Below are 21928 nucleotides of genomic sequence, written 5' to 3'. Positions count from 1 at the left end.
AATGACTAATCCCCACTCAAAAGTATTGGGGTCATCTGCAGGCACTAGAAACACTGAAGGAGTATGGCTCAAGAAAGGGAATGGCTTAAAATTACCTTCTAATCACTCAGATAGCCATCAACAAAATTTCATTTAAAAAAAAAGGAAAGAGGGGACGGGTACAGCTCAGTGGTAGAGTATGTGCCTAGCATGCACAAGGTCCTGGGTTCAACCCTCAGTACTGCCCCCAAAAAAGAAAAAGATAAATAAGTAATATCTTTATTTAAAAAAAAAAAATAAGGGAAAGAAATGGAATGCCAAACATGGGTTCTTCCTTTGTTGCACCATCCTCCCTTTCCCATGATCACCACAACCAAGTCCTCCAGCTGGCTGGTCTGCAACTCGTATGGTAACTCAATTGTGCTGGGGAGACTGAGACAAAGTGGTGTAGAAGCCACTGGCAAATTCTAAAATGCTACCATTTCAAACATTATATATACTACATGTTTGATCTTTAAATTTTATTCCAGTAAAATCTTATATGCTGGATTTCTCTGTAAAACTGTACTTGCTGGCTTCTGAACCTAAATGGCTGGTTAATTAATCTCACAATTAAAAAATTTTAATGTCATATTTACAATTATACAGGATTCTTTACTGATTCTGATTGTCAAGATTCCTTCCCAACAACAACAAAGTCCATCATTCTTAATTCCCAAGATAGCATTCAAGAACACAGACAATCATTTATTTAAAAAACAATAGATGCCTTCAGGCTTCTGGGCCACTTATACAAACAATAATAAAAATATTAAACTTATCAGCTAAAAAGACAGAATATTATCTACAAGGGGCTGCAGATTTAGAAGGTAAATCTTAGATTTTGTTTTGGAAGTCAGAAACTGGAGCTGCCATATTAGGAAGAAAAGTTTCTAGGGAAGAAATCCGCCTACAGAAAAAATTACTGCTTGTGATTTCCCAAAATTCAAGTACAGAGGAGCACAGCTTGTGTTAAATTGTTAGAAGGCAAATTTTCTAAAAGCAGAGCAAAGTGAATCATAAAACCTTTGAATGCCCTTTCCAATACTTATCAGAGCCTGCGTCCTTAGATTTGCATCACCTGATCTCCAGGCACTGGCTATTAGGCATGTGGAGGAAGGCAAACTCAATTATAAAAAATAAGAGGAGAAGGAAACTGTGAAATCTAATCCAATGCCAGAGGAGCCGTTGGCAGAAAACACTGGTAACCAATGTTATTAAGATGTAGCAGAAACCTTACCCGCACTGCACAAAACAAGATGGATCATTTTAACTATTTAGGAGTGCTGAAGCATCTGCTGCCTTGTTTCTTAAGGCAAGAAACCAAGTTTTTATATACATATATTTAATTCAAATCTTTTCCATAAATTATTCACACATCTTCCCAAGCCTAAAATAATTGTAATTTTCTATATAGAAATGTTCTACTTAAAAAAGGAAAGAGCTTGACCTAGCTTTCTAAAATACTGAGACTATAAACCCAATACACCTAGGTTGTTGGTCTTCTCTAGAAAGTTATCGATACACTGTACCACATCAAATTGGAACTACTTGGAACAGAGCTCAGGAAAATAAAATACATGTAACCGAGAGAACAGATATTTGTTGTGTTTAACAGGAAAGATTGTTTGACAAATATTAAAACTTAAATAGAAGCCACCTTCAAAGACTTAAAAAAATAAGCAAATGACTTGTTTCATCACCAAATGAAAAATGACATCCATATGACCAACTAAACTGTCTCAGAATTTCAGATTCTTCAGTCTGTAGCACAGAGTTTGCAAAAACTATTAGAATACTTAGAATTTAGGAGGATCAAGAATAGGAGATAATCTTCACAGATAAATTTCTAATATTTTAATGACAATTTTTAGTAAAAAATCAAATTTAAGAGAAAACGCCCTGTGAACAAGTTTCTTCTGTATAGCACAGGGAACTATATTCAATGTCTTGTAGTAACCTATAATGAAAAAGAACATGAAAACGAATATATGTATGTATATATGTATGACTGAAATGTTGTGCTGTACACCAGAAATTGACACACTGTAAACTGACTATACTTCAATTAAAAAAAAAAAAAAGTGGGAAGAAAGAGAAAACGCCCTAATGCTGAATGAAAAGAAGCCAGTCTCAAAAGGTTATGTACTTAAAGATCTAGAATATAGTAGCAGTTGACAGGGACTGAACAGAGGGGAGAATGGGGAGGTACTGTTTAATGGCTATTAACGGGTATTTCAGCTTTACAAGATGAAGAGTTATGGGAATGGATGGTGGTGATGGCTGCACAACAAATGTATTTAATACCAGTAAAATGTACACTTAAAAATTTTAAAAATTACAAAAGAATATACAATTTAATTTAAGTATATAATCTGTCAAAGCACACACTCACAAAAGAAAATGCCTGAGGTTTTTTCATTTTATCTTTGTTATTTACTATCACTGTCTTAAATGAGAAAACAATGAAATTGTAATGAGTTCTGTAAGACTACAAATATAAAAAACATAATTTGCTTTCTTCCCTGTTTCTCCCAATCTTCTCTCCATTATAACCCTCCCAAAGAGGTGACAGGGAGATGAAAGCAGATTTCTTAAAAACAAAACAAAATGAACTTAATCATAAAAATTATAATTTATGCTGTTCCTCCAAAGAAACCGCTTAAAATTATTTTCAGGCAAAAGGACAAATAAACTTCTAATTTCATTGTCTGTGGAGAGTTAAGTAAGAATGGTGCAAAAGAAAACCAGTAGAAGCCCTCTTAATTGATGTTCTGTTAACTGGATTAACTGATGCTCCCAATTACTTCTATCCATCCTGACTTACGCTCTAGCAAGGCGACTGCTCGTGCTAGCAGACCACTCTCTAGTATTTCTGCGCACTTCTGCTCACACCACTTGCTGTGCTCACCAAGAACCAGAGGTGTTTATTCTCAGACCTGTTTATGCCAGTCGCACTTGTAATTATAAAACTTAAATATTACAAAATCCATGAAATACAGTGCAAAAGGAAAGAGTTGCTCTTTTTATGAAAACTAAGTTAAATGCTCTGCAAAGACCCAATAAAAGCAAGCTGCTTAAAAAAAAATGCAATGGAATTAGGTGAGTGACGTAACTATAAAAGTTTTTTCCTCCCGTTTTAACAGATTCTGCACTCAAATTGCTTCACAAAAGCCTTTAAATTCTCTCTCCACTTTAAAGAAGCTAAAGCTCGGAAATCAGGGTCTCAAAGAAAAGACCCTGACCCACAACATGAAAAGATAGGCAAGTAAATATACATTAATATGCTTTACATTAAGGTAAGATGTTTAGATTATTATGTATCACTTTTATTATTCATCACTTTTATCAATTAACTACTGGTTCCAATTTGGATAACAGAGGATAGCATATCTATCCTTCAGTAATCAGCTGGAAGAACACTGAATCCGAACATTAGAAACAACACTCAACATCAATTATTATTCCTTATATCAATCTATGAGACATCTCTAATCCATAGACACGGAATATGAACTTACTCAGATGTATTATCTAAGATTTTTAAAAACCTGAAAAGGAAGACATCCTTTGAGAACATACAATTTGGTTTAAATTTCATATGAAGCAAACCCTTGAGACAGTTTACCAAACTTACATGACTACTCCAAATGAATGCAAAATAACTGTTCTCTACATGTTAGCCATTGAAACAACTGCAACAATTAAAAATATGTACAGGCACTACATGGAAAAATATACTTTCTCTTTGAAGATTTACCTAAGTCAAGGAAGACAGAAATAACTCAGTAACAAATATAAAATTGAGTATTAATGAAGTTGTTTACTTAAAATTGAAATCAAATGCTACATTCTAAAGGATTATTATTCTTTCAGTCACTGAAAATATTTTGTTTTTGCCTTTACTTGCTTTAATACTGGCCAACTTAAACAATATATATACAAATAAAAATATTCTAAATAATTTTATTATTCTAAATAAAATAATATTAAAGGACTAAGGGGAAATATCTTGCCTTAAATGGACGTAACAAGATACTTTAATCCAAAATTACTTGTCCTTCTGACTTTCATAATTGTGTAAAATCCCTGGCTCATAAACACCAACAGTGGCACACTATGCAAATAAGATGTTTCAAACAAAGTACACTCTAACACCTGGTGCTCAATACACTATGAAGACTGAAATAGTCGGGATCAATACATGTGGCTAAGATCCTGCTGGGTTAAGTCAGTTAATATTTGAGATCCTCCTCTTCAAAAGCAGAAACACACGCACACAAACACACACACACACACACACACAAAGACTGACTAGAAGAACACACTAGGAATACTTTAAAATTTATTCTTTAAAGCAGTGTCTATGAATTCTACATCAAACATGTGGTATTTTAATAATTAGGAAAAAATTTTAAATAGAGTATATTAAATATCCGAGTCATCAATTAACCAGAGATCAGAGCAGGGGCAGAACAATAAAGGGAAGGACACTGCTTTTCTCCCTCCTCTATTTCCCATCCCCATCATAAGCCACTGTTTACTGTTTATGATACATGGTGTGCCACAGTTGTGTTTGGAATGTAAAATAGTTAAAATTCACTGAATTAGAATAAAGTAAAAGATTCTATTGTTTTTAAATAAATTGGAGAGCTAATAAATGTTTACTGAACAACTACCACATAACAGGTTCACAGCTAGCTATTATGGAAATATACACATGAATACAGCAGACCCTACCATTTTGAGGAACTAACAACAACAAAATGCTGTAAGAGCATGCAGCAAAGTGAAACTGATTTGGATAGGGGAAGAAACAGACAGATATAAGGGTGACATCTTAGAAAGACTAATGGAAAAGGTTTCAAAAAGCATTTGAAATGGGCCTCATAGAACAAACAGGATTTTAATATTGACAGACAAAAAATACACAGTAAATCAAACATTTTACTTTACAACCACCTCTACTTCATCTCTCAATTCTTCTAGTTAACCATGGAAAATAAAAAGAATTCTGTTTAACATGTGTTCCAAAATGATAAAGACCTTAAAATTACTGAATGTTAAAGAAATGAATTATCTAATAAGATGGAGGAATACCACAAGTATTTTGATTTTAGTTAGAAACATGAACCATGCATAAAAACATTCAGCTTACACTAGACATCTTAAAATCTGTTTAAAGGACATAGTGCTTAAGGACAAAATGGAAGGGGGAAAAAATGAAAAGTGAAATTTACCCATCACAGTCTTGACTCAAGTGATTATCGTGATGAACTAGCTAGCTATAGGTCAAAACTAAAATCTTAAGAGCTTGTAATGATTTTAAATGTATGTATGTTTAGAAACAAAGAGAATGTTGGAAGCCATTTAATTTTTCAGACAACATTGTTTTCTTAGATTCAAAACAAATAATCTACTGGCAAAAGTAAGCCTTCAGAAAAATGAATTCCATGATGAAGTAGACACTGCATTTAATGAAGTACAGAGATAGTCTTTTAACAATGTTAAAAATCTTATAGCTCTTTTTTCAATGGTTTTTTAACAGAGCCTCAAAATATATTCATCTCAAATGCTGCAGATTATTCAGCATCTTTTTACAATCCTTTTCAGATTCACTAAGCATTTCCATCCCCCGAATATTTACTGAATCAATTAACTTCCACAAATTACTTTCTAGTGAGATATTTTTATGCATAACCAAAATGTTTGCTTTTGTTTTAATTCTGTGATAACAATGAGAAACTAGAAATCTATTTACATACCATCAAGCAATTCTACACCACCTATTCTTTCCGTGTGTATACCACAATGAATTTATTCTTGAAAACTGGTATTCAAATCAAATTATACTTTAAATGTATAGTCGATTTTTATTACTTGTGGTAGCTGTTCTATAAAGTCACCACAATCAATGAATTAGTGAATACTGAACCACTGCTCCTATGGGCAATGTAGGGTTAGGTTCCTGTAAGCCTCTGATCACGTTTTCATCAACTGATCAATACCTAAACTTGTTTTATGTGTGTTTCTGTTTAGAGACACCTTATTTAACATATATTGATGATTCATTAACACTAAGTTCATGGCCAACAGCAGTGTAACTCATGCCTAAACAAAACTAATCTATATCTTCTAATAATCTATAATGGGAAATAATCTGGGAAAGAATATATATAAATCACTCACCAATTCCCCACAATGAAATATTTAATGATTTGTAACAGGGGTCGGCAAACTTTTTCTGTTAAGGGTCAGACAGTAAATATTTTATGTTTTGCAGACATACATGGTCTCTGTTGTATATTCTTCTTTGTTTTTGTTTTTGTTATTATTCTACGATACTTTAGGAATATTAAAAAAAAAAACAACCCAAAACATTCTTAGCTCAGAGTCACAAAAACAAGCTGCAAGTTGGATCTGCCTTGCCAGCCATAGTTTGCCAACCACTGATTTATAACAAACCAGCATCTGGAAGTCTGATATTTTAAACTTTGTTTTTTTGGATTTAAAAAAAAATTTTTTTCCCCTTAATGGAGGCACTGGGGATTGAACCTAGCACCTCATGCACTCAAACACGTACTCTACCAACGAGCTACACCTTCCCAGTTCCTAATATTTGATATACATTACACCAAAGGCATCAGAGATCACAATAGGTCAGTTTTACTCCACCTTAAAAAAAGTAAGATAGCATTATAGCAATTAAAATTACAAGCTGATTAATGCATCAAATTCTATTAATATCTAGACACTAATCAAATGATGGGAAAACACAGTAACTGAAGGTTCAAGTATTCATTAGTAGTATATAACCATGATCAAGTGTATACCTGCAAAGTACACATATCCACTTGAAAAAGTCAGGTGAAATACTATACATCTAAGCTCAAATCCCCTTTTATAATAATTAAAACCATTTACTTACTTAAATAATTGAAAATAGTCATTTGTTTCAGATGTCATTAATCCTTGAAAATCAAAAACTGAATTCAAAGACTGGTAGTAGTCACTGGGTTTTAATTTTCTAATTTGTAAGGGTTATTATGGAATATTTATCAACAATCTAAAACATTACACTTTAAAAACATTTATATTCTTGGAAACTTTTTATTCACTGTGTCAGCAACCATCACTGAAGACTTGAATGTACTTTTTTCTGTCTAAAAGACAGCTTTTACATATTTGATTTTTGTCTAAAATTGAAAGATACTTATCATCAACTGGATGCTATTACCACGTGTAAATTTCATTATGAATAATAAACTGGGTCAAAGTCAAAGTCAAAAATGAAAATGTATCCCCTAAAAGAAACCAAATAACCATTACAGAATAATCTTACCTAGACTGGTGGGTTTTATCAGTTCATCCAGTAAGTCATAAAATGGTAATTTTTGAAGTTTTATATCCGGATGGACTGGGTGAAGAGCTGATGTTAGATGTGGGAGTTCCAGTTCATGTTTAGGTCCCAGAAGAGAAACAGGGAGTAACGGTGATGATGCAGGGTGACCGTCATAAGTGAGCTGTGGAATGGTAGATGGAGACAAAGTTGCTGGCATAGGACTTGAATGTACGTTGGGGATGGACAAGTCCGCAGGCGTCATGATTTTCTGGGGGAACCTCCGCCTATAGAGTTCTTTAATTTTCATTTGTACAGCAGGACTGCAGCCAGCCTTTAGCAAATGCAGGGCTTTTGTGAGAAGTTCGTGTTTGCGTCCGTGCTTGTTTCTCCCAGCGTAGCCCAACAGTACTTGGAGTTCAGAAACTCTAAGGCTCATAACCATTTGCTTAGAGACAAAACAAAACGTAAATATTAGTATTCAACAATATAATCTGCAATATTAAACAGTACTTTATTATAATACTTACTCCTTATGCTTTGCTTAAAGGTCAGCTCATTTACAGTCAATTCTACTCATTTCAAATTTAGAATTCAACCATTTAATGTAAGTAACCAAAGAAACTTAAAATTAATATTCATAAATTCACTAACATCTACCGAGGGTTATGGAAGATGTAAAATATATACCAGGTAGAGCCACATCTCACCACATTTCACTGTTACAATGGAATTTTCAGGTATTTTTATCAAACACTGAGGATTCAGGAGAGTGCTGAGTGGATGGCAAAAGATAATAATGAGCCCTCAAGAACATTTGTTTTCTTGTAGAAAAATTATATAAGTATATATGAAACATAGACAGCCCACCTCAAACACCAGATGTAGGCAGCATACAAATAACATTACCAGGCATTACATTCTACACTAACTTCGGTATTATTATGGGGCTTAAACCATACCTTTTTTACCCATTATATACAAGAGATAGTTGATATTTCATATGGGTTGTCACTACATCTTTTACAACTCCACGAGGTGTTATCCTTCCAGCTTTACATATGAAGAAACTAGTTAAGAAAGGTTAAATAACTTACCTAAGGCTGTGTAGCAACTAAGTAGCAATCAGGATTCAAACCCAGATAAACATGATTCTAAACCCCATGATCTTTCCATTAAACCATTTTGAAAAGGATGACGCTGGAAACATTATAGACTTCCTCTACTGTTTGCAAAGCCAGGCTAAGAAGTCCCAGAATTTAATCCACACGCATGAAGCTGTGGTAAAGAAATCTATTTAACTTTAACTCTATGTTGTCAAACTTATTCGGTCACTCTCCTTTTTCCCCAACTACTAAGAGGCTACCAACAGGAAATGCCCATCTACACCAATTCTCTCACTTTAAAGTTGAGGAAAATGAAATCCAAAGATCACACAGCTATCAACAACAAAAACACATGACTGACTCACTCTACTGGCATACAGCTATTAACAGCAGAACCCTGACTTTACCACCAACAGGGAGGTGTCAGGATGAAAGACACATGTAAGCTTACCATTTGCCCTCTATTTTCCCAAATGTTTTATCCTTTCACCTTATCACAAGTACCAGAAACACAAAAGCTAAGCTGTCTTCCCTAATTTCCTACTACTCCCTGAGATATCCATCCCAAGCCAATCATCTAGAAACTGAAGTTATTTGCAGATTACAAAACAATAAAAAAAAATAAAAGTGAGGAAAAAAGTGTACAAACAGCTTTATATACAAGCCGGTTAATCAAATTAGTATGAGCCCTTCCCCTGCCTTTTCCGGCCTGGAGAATGCTTTGTTTCCTCAAAGCCAGCTTTTGTCATCAGCCTTGCCCTCTGGGCCTAGCAAGACTTAATGACACTCTTCACACTACTTTTACTGGCCATTGTTCATATCTTTATTTTAGCACTTACCTCGCTGTATTATAACTTTCTTTTCATACAAATGATTCCATGATCAGACTGAGGTCCTCTATGGTACAAGGTCGTGTTACCCTCAGCATCTAACATTAGTGCCCAACAATAGTAAAAACTCATCAAATGTCTGGACAATGAATGAACGATGAACAAAGTAAACAAGAAAGTCACACAAGAAGAAAGAGTGGAGATGGATTATACAGTGCTAAGTTATACACATAACTATAATATAAATCCAAATGAACTCTCAAGCTCTTATGTTCACCAATGTAGACCTTAAAAACAAATTCTACCACAAATCCTATAAATGTTTTTTTTTAGATTATGTTATCAGAAATCAAATAATTACTAACTATAATGTCAGCAGGATATCAATTTCTCACTACTATCGAAACTGTCCTAAGAGTACAAAATAGTTTTAAAATTTTTTGTTACTTATTTTATTTTGGGGAGGGTAATCAGGTTTACTTATTTATTTATTTTAACAGAAGTACTGGGGACTGAACACAGGACCTCATGCATGCTAAGCATGCACTCTACCACTGAGCTATATCTCCCCCCATTACTTATTTTAAAAGGAATGGGGATTTCAACAGAAAAGCCCTAAAAGTAAGCCTCTGCTTTTAGAGAAATAGCACAAATTATGCTTCAAAGATTATAGGTTAAAAATAAATTTAAGTTGGCACTGGTCAGATGTATTTTGTTTTACAGAGAAAACAGGATAAATTTTTAGAAAGAACAGAATGTCTTCCATTTCAGTTCAACTCCATTCTCCTAAGTCAAACACAAACAAAAACCAAAATTCAGTGATTACCATAAACTTATGGCAGCTCCGTCCTGACTCTATAGGTATAGGATTTAAATACAACAGAGACGTATTATTGTTCTATTTTTGCAAGAACACGTTGACAATTCACATAAAATAAAATCTCTTGCTTATTGAACGACAGAAAAAAGTTAATGGCACAGGTATATAATTTTTGTTTTTGCTTTCACAGGATGCATAATTAATCATCACAATTATGAGGCAGGTGTTGTCCCCAGCTTATAGATGGGAAATCTGAGGCCTTGGAAGGTTAAGAAATTTGTTGAATGTTACACAACTAGTTCTACTCTAAATATACTTTTATACTATGCTAGTGTCTTTTAGAGGAAACAAACCACATGCCTTTTAATTAGGAAACAGAAAAACTTTAAAAAGATCGATTTATTTAACATCTTCAAGTTTCAACACCTTTGGCTTTAAAAAAAATTAGTGGTTAAGATAAAAGAAAACATCTGGATTAAAATTAACCATTGAGGGGTTGCACTGGATCTGTGGATTGCTTTGGGTAGTGTGGCCATTTTGATAGTGTTGATTGTTACAATTCAAGAGCACAAGAAATTTTTCCATTTCTTTGTGTCATTTCGGTTTTCAAAGTATAAGTAATATCGTTGGTTAAGCTCATTCCTAGGTATTTTGAAGTTTTTGATGTAATGGAAATGTTTATGCCGGTTATAAGACTCTGGTTTTTGAAGTAAAAACAAAAAAGTAAATGAAGGGCTGCAAATGGCTACAAACTGTACGATTCCAACCAAATGACATTGTGGAAAAGGCACAGCTACAGAAACGATAAAAAGATCGTGGTTTCCAGGGGTTTGGGGAGAGGGAGGGAGCGAGGGATGAATAGATGGAGAACAAGGGATTTTTAGGGCAATGAAATTATTCTGTATGACACTGTAGTGGTGGCTACATGTCATTATGCATTTGTCAAAACCCATAGAATGTACAGCATCAAGAGTGAACCCTAATGTAAACTGGGGACTTTGGTTGATAATAATGTGTCCATGTTGGTACATCAATTGTACCAAATATGCCACACTGATGAGGGATGTTGAGGGTAGAGGAGTGTGTATGTGTGGGTGGGGAGAGCTGTGTGCGAACTCTGTATTTTCTGCTCAATTCTGCTGTGAACCTGAAACTGCTCTAAAAAAATTAAGTTTATTAATAAAAAAAAAATTAGTGGTTAAGATAAAAGAAAACATTTGGATTAAAATTAACCACTGCACCTTATTATCAGGTATAGTGAAAGATGAGAAGGTATCTATTGCTATTATTGGAGCAGCTGCTGTATATTCTTTAGGACAGAAGTAAGCACGCAGTATTTAAAAAAAAAAATAATAAAACAGGGCAGGAAACACAAACATCTGAAGTATCACCCAACTGGAAAGCTTCAGAGAAGCATGGAACAGTCAATTCACAACGTAAAGTGTTGACAACACAGAGGAAAACTAAACACATCTGAGATGCTGAAATGCAGTACGTTTTAATCTTTCACGTGTTTGAAAATCTCCATTTGTTAGCACTACAACAAAATGAATATTTATAACTAAGGATAATATCAACCACTGCTACTTCTAGAAATCATTACCTCCTCGGACAGCATTCTGTTGACTCTTCATCCCCAAATGATACAGTTCTCAGAATCTTAGACAAAGCATTCTGTGAGGGGCATCTTTTTAAAATTAATCTTTTTAATCAGCCAGACATGCACACAGCTTCAAAAGTCAGTTTTACAAGTAAAACAGATGTCCCCTGCCCCTCTCACATTTTTCACATCCCTAAGGCAACCACTTTCACATCTTTTTAGTGATTTCTTCTGGCATTTTTCACTATATTCCACTATCTAAGGCTAGAGCAATTTAAAATTTTTTCCTTTTAAGAAAAAAACTGACTTCCTATTAAAAGATAATGGTTTTGATCTGTTTCACCTCCTCTACCTCTATCTTCCCATCAAAATTTTTGGTTGAATCAATTGTTGGTGTTTATGTTATTACTATGGCTGTTAAGTAATATTCACAGCTGAGCCAAAAGCACATTATGATTACTGTTCCTTTTTTGTTATGATCTTGTTTTCCTTCTAGTTAGTAACTGCATCATTTTTGCATTTTTCTCAGTTTTCTATGTAACTACTGCTAATTCATCTGCAAACTGCTAAAAGTGTAACTTTCCTCTCAACAAATTCAAACATATCAGGTAAATCTGCTTTAATTTCTTTCTTAAAAATATACCTCCTATAACCCTCCATCAGGGTCCAGTTTGGGCTGCTTGCTCTCTAGGCCTGGTACAAAACTATGGTCACGGAATTTCCCTTAAACTTATCCTGGGAATTCCCTTGTCTCTCTTCATGTTAGACACCCCCCCCCCCCACCATTTCCCTGATCTCACTTCTTCCTTTTCTTATATTCTCTTTTTAATGGGGTATTTCCTCCAGTAGCTTCCTGAGAAGGGGCATGGGAAGTACTTTTTGTTTTTTAAATTCCTTGAGTTATCTAAAAATATCTTCATCTACCCATACTTAATAACAGTTTGGTTCAGTATAGAATTCCAGACAGGAAAGTACGTAGTCAGATTTCTGAAGGCCTTTCCTCATCTTCTGGCTTCTAGTGCTGTTGTCATGAAGGCTGGGGTCCCATTCTGATCCCCAGTCTTTCACAGTCACCTGTATGTATATCCCCCTCCAGAAGTTTACAGAAGCTTCTCTTTATGTATTCTGAAATTTTATAATATTGTATCTTGGAGTAGGTTTTTTTTTTTTTTCTTAATTCTATGAACCAATAACTGCTAACTCTTTTACATTTAGAGATGTATATCCTTTAGTTCCGGGAAGTTTTCTTACAATAATTTCCCTTTAACTTTTTTCTGTTCTCTTTCTTGTATGCCTATTATTTAGACACTGGGCTTCCCCGATTGCCTAATTTTCCTTTGCTCTGTTTTATTTTTTCTCTTGCATTTATTTTCTTTTTCCTCCTGCATTTATCTCTCTTGTCTTTAGCTCTACATTCTGGGAGATTTCCTCAATTTTATTGTCTCTTATATTAGAACTTTAATTTCCATGAGCTTTTTCTGATTGCTGTAAATTTCTTTTTCTTTGCTTTTCCCTCTACATCTTGTTCTACTTTTCTTGAATGTAGTTACCTTCCTTTCCCTTGAGGGTATAAATAAATTGGGTGTTTGACGTTGCTGTTTTCTTCAGCTGCCTGCACTGTCTCTGTAATCTCTTGAGTTCTTCTGTGGTATTTGCTTTGGTCTCTGCTTTCTGTGCTTGACGTTTTCCTCAAATAGGGAATCCTTGGCTGTACATTTATGGGTAAGAGTAAGACACTGAAAAGATGATCAGATGAACTGTGTGAGTGAGCAGTACTTCATTCCAGGGTGATCAGACAGGAACCTGGCTATCTGGAGGATTCCTGTTTTTCCTTTTATCTGATCACTTTCGACAGAGAGGAATCTCCCAGTCTTCTGCTTTGGCAGTATAGGGTTGGCCTCCAGTGGTCCCAGGGCAGAGCAGGGGAATGGGGCATGAAGAGGGGGAGGTCTTCACCATTCAATAAGAAGACATTTGAACTTAACTCCTTTTCAGATATGTAAGATTTTACAAACACACACATTTATACATACACATAGACGTGTGCATGTGCATGTATAAGAACACTGTTCCAACTACAGAGGCAGGGACCATATTCTGAGAAAGATAAACAAAATATTCAAGCAACATCAAGTATTGTTAACAGAGTGCTTTTTAAGATTAAATAAGAAGTGCCAATTTTACTGTCTCATTAGCTATGACCTTATGTTACTAAAAGTCATATCTAAACTATGACTAAGAATTGGGCACTTTCTGTTGAACCACCTAATTGCTGTCATTCATATATCCCACTGCAGTATTTTAGAGGATCAGTCATAAAGCAGACTCTACGTTATGACTCTTTACCTGGTATCAATTTGTAACCAACTGTAATCCAAAATGAATTCTAAAGATAGACAAAATAGGCATTTAACAATATCATATTTCATTTATACTTTTGCTTTCTATCTACAAAAGCAATCATCAAAAATTCTCTAACTGCATACATTAAAGCCTGTACAGTACTACAAAAATATTTTATTCATTATTTTCAAAGATTCTTCATTCAATGGAACTGACTTCTGGGTCATTTCTAATCCTCTCCACTTGAAATGGTTCATAAGCAGCTGTTAGATTAGCAATTTGTCAACAGTGCCCAGTTCAACCAGAAAACCTAGTTAGATAGTTTCTACTAAAGCAGCAAGTCAGGCCGGTTACATACTTCTCCATAATCTTGTTCCACCCAATTTCTCATCTTTAAATTCTCAATATAAGATGATTGAAAAATGACCTGTAGTGCCTACTGTAGCTGACTGTCTGCCTCCTCTCCTGGTCTCTTTTATCACATGGGTTGCATTTAGCTCTCACATAATGACAAAACATGGAGATGCCGTTCTCCTTTAAGCAAAGTGTAAATCTAACACTGTTGAAATGGCATACCATGGCTCTGATTTTTGATAGATAATTTAAAAATCATCCCCATTTATGTACCACACTTCATAAACCCTTGTCCTTCAAAAAGCTCCTTCTAGGTGATAAATACTAAAATAACAAACCCAGACCAAAACATTTAAAATTTGGGGCTTTTTTGGGGGGGGAGAGGGGTAATTAGGCTTATTTGTTTATTTTTTAATTAATTAATTTTTTTTAAGGTGGAGATACTGGGAATTGAACCCAGGACCTTGTGTATGCTACATATGCACTCTACCACTGAGCTATATATCCTCTCTGACAAAACATTCTAAATTTGGGGTAAAATTTTTTTTACAATAAAAGAGTTTAACTTGGGGGGGAGGCTATAACTCAGTGGTAGAGTGCATGTCCAGCATGTGTGAGGTCCTGGGTTCAATTCCCAGTACCTCTGTTAAAATAAATAAAACAAACAAAACTAATTGCCTCCCCCATTAAAAATTTTTTTTTAATTTTTGAAGTTTAACTTAATTTTAAAACTTAATTTTAAATTTAGAGTTTAAAATTCTACCATATTGCCAAACTTCCTATGCAGAGGTAGGAAAATATGACTTTAAGTAAAAAGCTGCTCTGCACACAAATGTTCAATAAACGCTTTTTGGATCAATGAACAAGCCCTAAATGAGTTGCAGAAAGAGGGACTAAAGGAACAAACAATGAACATATAGAGATAAGCTAGCCTTCACAAATGGACACCCATAATCATATTAATCCAATTCTCAAAAGTTACTGAACACCTACCATGTGCTAAGTACAACTACAACATAGTACGGTACTAGTTTACATAGAATTCAGATTCTAGTACTGAGTCGGCCACTGATTTATTGAATCACAATCTTTCAGGGTCTATTTTCTCACTTCAAAAATGAGACTGGGTAGATGTTCTCAAAGGTTCCTTAAAATTTCAAAATTCTATAATTCTATGACTGTGTTAAATGAAATCTTTCTTCTCATTCTTCTACTCTTCCACTTAATGAAATACAAACAATCTGTATAGTCAGTGAAATTTCTATTAGCAATGCTTTCAATCAAAAATTTAAGTGTCATACATGGGTTGATAAAGTAAAAATAATGATAAACCTAATACATGTTAAATGCTTATAACATGCCAATTACACACTAGTTATAGTAAGCATGATTATCTTATTTAACCCTCACATGAACCCAAGAGACAGACTATTATTATTCCCATTGTATGGATAAGAAAACTGATGCTAATCCTGAGGTCAAACAATAAGTAAGTGATGGAGACGGGGCTCAAACCTGACCTGACTCCAGAGCTTAAACTCACAACCACTAACCAACACAGGTGTCTTACCACAAATCTCAGCCAGGATAGTTACGTGTTACGCTGGGATGAGGGCACTAAATGACAGTTAAAGAAATTAGACTATACACAGAGTGAACAAGCACTGGAATAAATGCATATATACTTGGGGACAGTAAAAATGTGATAGAAATAGTGTCTAAGGTCATTCGTGTAGCCACCTATAGGATGAATGAAAAAAACTAAGAATTAAGACTTCCAGCTAAAAGAAATGGCAACAAGCAAGAATTATTTATCTCATTATAAGGTAAGAAAGAACTGTGACAACAGAAATAAAGGAGACAGTACCAAGAAATACTGCAAAAAAAAAAAAATCTGCAGGTTCCATTCAATATTCTATCTAAAGTGCATCTTTTAAAAAGTAGTGCCAAAGGGGAGGTTGAGCCAAGATGGCAGAGCAGAGAGACTCAAGTTCGCCCTCTGCCAGAAATACACTAAGAATTACATCTACAAACCCACTGAACCGCACAGAACACCTACTGAACTCCGGCAGAGTGTCTCTCATTTCAAAATACAGGAGGAGTCTCACAAAATCTGATAAACAACAAGTTTATACTGTATAGCACAGGGAACAATATTCAATGTCTTGTAGTAACTTAAGGTTAAAAAGAATATGAAAACGAATATATGTATGTTCCTATACGACTGAAACATGTGCTGCACACCAGAAATTGACACAATATTGTAAACTGACTATAACTCAATAAAAATATATTTAAAAATAAAATTAAATAAAAAGTAGTACTAGGCCCAATGGAAGGCAGGCACGTCATTAGGCTCCGTGCCATGAAAATGAGGATCAAGTGCTAGAACAGCGTGGCCACTTGTCTCGTGGTGGCCAACGATGAGCATCTGCCGGACAGCCTTCAATGGCTGCTGCCCAGACTGCAAGGTGCTGGGTGACGAGCGCCCCTTGGTGTGGGGCCAGTGCTCGCACTGCTTCCACATGCACTGCATCCTCAAGTGGCTCAGCATGCAGCAGGGCCAACAGCACTGCCCCATGTGCCGCCAGGAGTGTAAGCTCAAGGGGTGAGGCTGCGCTGGGCCTGGATGCCCCTTCCCCTTGCTCTGGGATGGGCCCCTCACAAGTGGGTTTGGGTGGCCATGGTCTCCACTGGGGACAGTCCTCTCTGGGCTATGACAGGGCTGAAACAAGGACTGGAGCTGCATGTGTTTTTTTCCATCCCAATGCTGGACACTTTTTTCTAATTAAAGCCATGGTCTTCACTGGGGACAGTCCTCTCTGGGCTACGACAAGGCTGAAACAAGGACTGGAGCTGCATGTGTTTTTATCCATCCCAATGTTGGACACTTTTTTCTAATTAAAAAAAAAAAGTAGTACTATACATGATCATGAGAACAATCATCATTCACTTTTCAAATAAAATCTAAAATTTTAAAATAATAAGGCTTTAAGAAATTTTAAGTTTATCAAATTATAAAAGATTGACTATCCTTTCACAAATCCAGCAAGTAGCGGAGCTCAGACTCAAAAGTCAGATGCTAGTCCACACAATGCTGCAGAGTACTGACAATGACAGACACTATTAGGTAATCTGAAAGTGATGTTTTTTAAAACTGTAGAATCGTAGGATTATAACATAAAATAAAACTAGAAATCTTCTAGTTCAACTCTCTATCTAACGTACGAAGTTCTACTGTAACCTCTTTAATTGATGGTCTCCCAGTCTCTGCTGAAACACTTATAAAAGAGTTCACAGTCTAATCTTAAAAGTCTACATTACTAAAAAGCTCTATGAATAAAAATTTTTGTTAAACTTCTACCCAATGGTTCTAAAATTTTGTCCTGTTGGTATAGACCCCTTCCCACCCTGATCATTACTCTGAGCATTCTGCAGTCCATCATACTCAGAATGAATGAAATAATCCAGATAACAGTCTGACTAGTCTTAGCATTACTACCTCTCTTATTTAATGGGCACAAATATTTCTACCAGTGCAACTGAACAGGGCATCTTAGGCTGACTGGCCTGCTTTATTTGGGCAACTGGAAGGATGCTGTATGTTATGCTTTTGTTTCAGCAGGGACAGGGAGTCACATCCACATCAAACTCTTGCTCATATTAAGCTTGAAGTTACCTAAAACCTTTATTCAATTGCTTTCACCTCCTCATCCTCTAAAACATTTTTTTTTTACATTTAAAAATAGAACTTTATATTTAGTGCTGTTAAATTTTTTTTCAAGTTCATCATTCTAATACTTTAAAACCCTGTTGAAGAACTGAAACCTATACCCTCTATATAGCACTTATCAGTGTTGTAAATAGTTGATTTTCTAGTCTATATCCTCCCCTAGACTTTGAGCTTTCAAGGACTTTTCTCTGAAATATCACCTATGCTAAGTATAGTAGTTAAGTACCCAGAAGGTGATGATGAAGATGAACTAATTCCCCTCAATTCTGTCATCAATGGTCTTCCCAGGTTTGTGCCACCTACAAAACTGGGGAGTTTTGCTTCTTAAATACTCATACAGGTCCCCCTTAAAACTTGGGATATAACACAGTCAAGACTACAGAGTCCAGTGGCACATGGTAAGAAATTCCCCTCCAGGTAACAATAAAGTATAAGGTTACAAATAAGACTGCTCAACTCCCTAGGGATTCAGATGACTATTTTCCCCTAGGATTCTCCAATCTTAAGGTAATTATTCAAGAAACACTGTCCAGGGTACACAAGAAAAACAACTAAGTTTATTATGTTTCACTCTTGATTTACAGATGCCAGAGAAAAACAAGCCTAGAAAAAGATACATACAAATGTTCTAAGAGCCTTGGGAATGATTCCTCACAAACTACAGAGGAATAGTTAAAAAAAAAAAAAAAAAAAGGATGCAGGAAAAAGTTGTTCAAGTCTTGCAATGACAGCTTGCCTAAGTATTCTTTTAAATCCTATCAGAAACCTATTAATGATAACACTCCTTCCTTTTCTACAGAGAACAGAATGCTTTCACCTGATCATTCTTTTAGTTATAGGTAAGAGAAACAACAAAACATCCTTTATTCCACATAAAGTAAAATTGCTAACCTACTACAAAATTTACACAAATCATTATCTTCAGAACAGATCAATATGAATATTTACATGCCAAGTTTTTATAAAAGTGAAATCAAGTTTTAAAAAATGCTTATATTTTCTTTTGAGAAATTCCATTAATGTACATAAAGATACATTTCACTGTGAGGACCATGAAAACATACTACACACTCTTCTTAAAATTTATGGGAGAGGAGATTAGCTACTCACAAACTCCTGATGCCAAAAACCCTAAACAGCATCCATTTTAACAAATGCAGAATATTAACTCCCCCACCCCACAAAAAAGACAAAGCAATGCCAATGCCAAAGTTACTGTCAAGGAAGAAGAAATTTTTTAAAGCACAAAAATAGGGGGAAAAAAACTTAGCTGTTATGTCTAAAGGACAATAAACTAGCCAACAAAAGAAATTTACTATAGTTATGCTAAAAGAATATCTTAGCTTTTGTTGCCATTAGAAGTAAAAAAGAAAAATAAGTTTATCAGATCAATCAAAAGAACAAGAAGAAACTCAATGCCATTCCTTAAACACATAACTAATCAAATTCCAGAGCATTTCTCCAAATACTCAGAGCAACTAATATTCTTAAAAGTTGAAATTCAATTCTTTCTTTTTTCCTAAATCTAGAAGGCATAATTTTACATTTGAGGATCAAAAACGTAAGAGATGGGTTCTGTGACAGAAGAGAAACAATACCTGTTGCTGCATCCTAAGTCTAAAATGATAAAAAAGAAGAAACAAATGCAGGCAGATTGCCTAGTTTGGAAGAAATAACACTGAAAAGGCCTTCTGAAAAGTCGGTTCAAACGAATATATGTATGTATATGATGACCGAAACATTATATTGTATACCAGAAATTGATACATTGTAAACTGACTATATATATGTCAATTGAAAAAAATCTGTTCAATAAATTAGTATTCAGTCCTCAAAGTTCCCTAATAACAAAACTGCAATGTTTTTCAGGGAACTGTAATTGAGGTTGTCTATTTAAACTTCAAAATTTCTTTATTTTAATAAAGTTAGCTGCCTAGATATGACAAAAAAAAAAAAAGCCAAAATAAAACATCACTAAGAAGCAATCTGATTGGGTTTCACATTAAAAAGCTCCAATTTAAATGACAGGATACTCTAAATCAGCATTTTCCAAACGAGGTTCATAGGGTTAATAGATACTCAGAGAAATAGGATGCTGTGGCAAAACAAATACAGGATATTGAGATTCTGTAATTCCCTACCATGCCCTCCTTCTCAAATACTAATATATTAAAGGTCCTAAGAAGTTCAGCAGAAATATGCTATCTTTGCATCCAACATTTTGCAAGCTTTCTTGGCCACAGATCTCTTCTTTACTATTATCATTGTTTAATTCATTGTCACCTCATTTCTTAGTTCACAGAAAAAGAATTCTGGGGAAAAAAATGATAAGATCTTCAAGATTTCCAGGAGTTTCATTTTACACCTGTTGTTCCAGCAACAATATTATAAGCATCCCCTTCCACTCTAAAAAGTGTCCCAGTTTAGATGATAAATGATATGGTCTCCCTGGAATTAATACTCTAAAACTAAACATGTATTATGAAACATGTGAACTACTTTTACCAAATGTCAAATCAAAAGGCCCGTGTGACTACATGTAATTAAAATGTTATGTAGATGTGATTAATCTCTATCCCTTTTCCCAAACTTCTGAAAAAATTCTCCACTAGCAATCTTATATATATTTTCAAAATATTCTATAGACTACTGAATTCTTGCTAAATGAACTCATAAACCATACAGATGTAGACAGTGAAAGATAACTGTAATTGTGTAATTTTTACAAAAGAGCCTATTGTATCTAATTGTAAGGACAGGAAAACTCTTAAAAACATTAGACCAAGTCCAAAGAAGATGTTTTTATGTTTCAAAAGATATTTTAAAAAATTATTCCAGGCCTCCATTCTAAGAGTTCCTTAGAATTCTTAACTCTATTTTCACTCAGTCCAGTCTTCCTGGGTGACCTCATGCATCTCATGACTTCAAAATGCCATTCCTAGGTTAATAATTCCCAAATCTTCATTTCCAGCCTAGCCTTTGTCTTCTGAATTACAAATCAACTTCTGCTAAACACCTCTATGTCCCAGAAGTACTCAACATGTCCAAACCTAACAAACCAAATTTCTTCCAAACCACCTAACTAGTTGTCCAAGCCAGAAACTTCTATACCACCTTTCCCTTCATTCACGTCTATTTACCAAGTCACAGCAATCCTACCACCTTAAAATGTCTAAGTCCCTATTACCACTTTCAGACTACCACGATCTCTCCCCCAGACGCCTGCAAGAAACTCAACTGTCCTCCCTGCCTCTAATATTATCCCAAGTCATTCTCCACAGTAGTGATCTTTCCAAAATATAAATCTGACCATGTCACTCTGGTGCTTAAACCTTTCACGATTACCCACTGCATTCAGGACAAAGGCCAGATTTCTTAGCATGGCTAATATATCCTTCATGATCAGTCTCAGTCAGAGCCCCTAACCCCCTTAGCCAGCTCTCCATCATCCAGGACTTTCACATACATCCTCCAGTTCTTTCAGTAACTCTTCTTCCCTCTCCCATCCCAACCTTTTTCTAGCTAACTTCAACTCATTCAGGTCTCAACTTAGATGTCATCATCTTTGGGATACTTTACTCAGGCCACTTGCAATATTAGTAACTTTACCCTCTTATGTGTTCCCCAATTTAACCTAATACAGCCCTTATGCCATAATGTAGAGAGGCCCTGTTTACTTGCCTATTCTCTACCAAACTATAAGCTCTGTCTGTACAAACTGTGTCTTGTTCATTGCCAATGAATATGAGTAATGATGTTCTGGCATCAATTATTATGAACCATAC

The 21928-nt window shown here is 35.0% G+C and overlaps 1 protein-coding gene and 1 pseudogene across 1 annotated transcript in view; one reads left to right on the top strand and one right to left on the bottom strand.

Annotated features, from left to right (window-relative positions):
• Positions 1-21928, bottom strand: part of PIAS1 (protein inhibitor of activated STAT 1) — a 115032-nt gene that overhangs the window by 77385 nt on the left and 15719 nt on the right. The window contains exon 2 of the mRNA XM_010985125.3: positions 7361-7805. Coding sequence (XP_010983427.1) covers positions 7361-7805 — 445 coding nt within the window. The remainder of the gene's footprint in view (positions 1-7360; positions 7806-21928) is intronic.
• On the top strand, positions 16776-17022 carry LOC105093279 (anaphase-promoting complex subunit 11-like; annotated as a pseudogene).

The sequence above is a fragment of the Camelus dromedarius genome, chromosome 5, assembly GCF_036321535.1.
Source record: "Camelus dromedarius isolate mCamDro1 chromosome 5, mCamDro1.pat, whole genome shotgun sequence".
Classification (NCBI taxonomy): domain Eukaryota; kingdom Metazoa; phylum Chordata; class Mammalia; order Artiodactyla; family Camelidae; genus Camelus; species Camelus dromedarius.
This window is presented reverse-complemented; position numbering and strand designations above follow the sequence as displayed.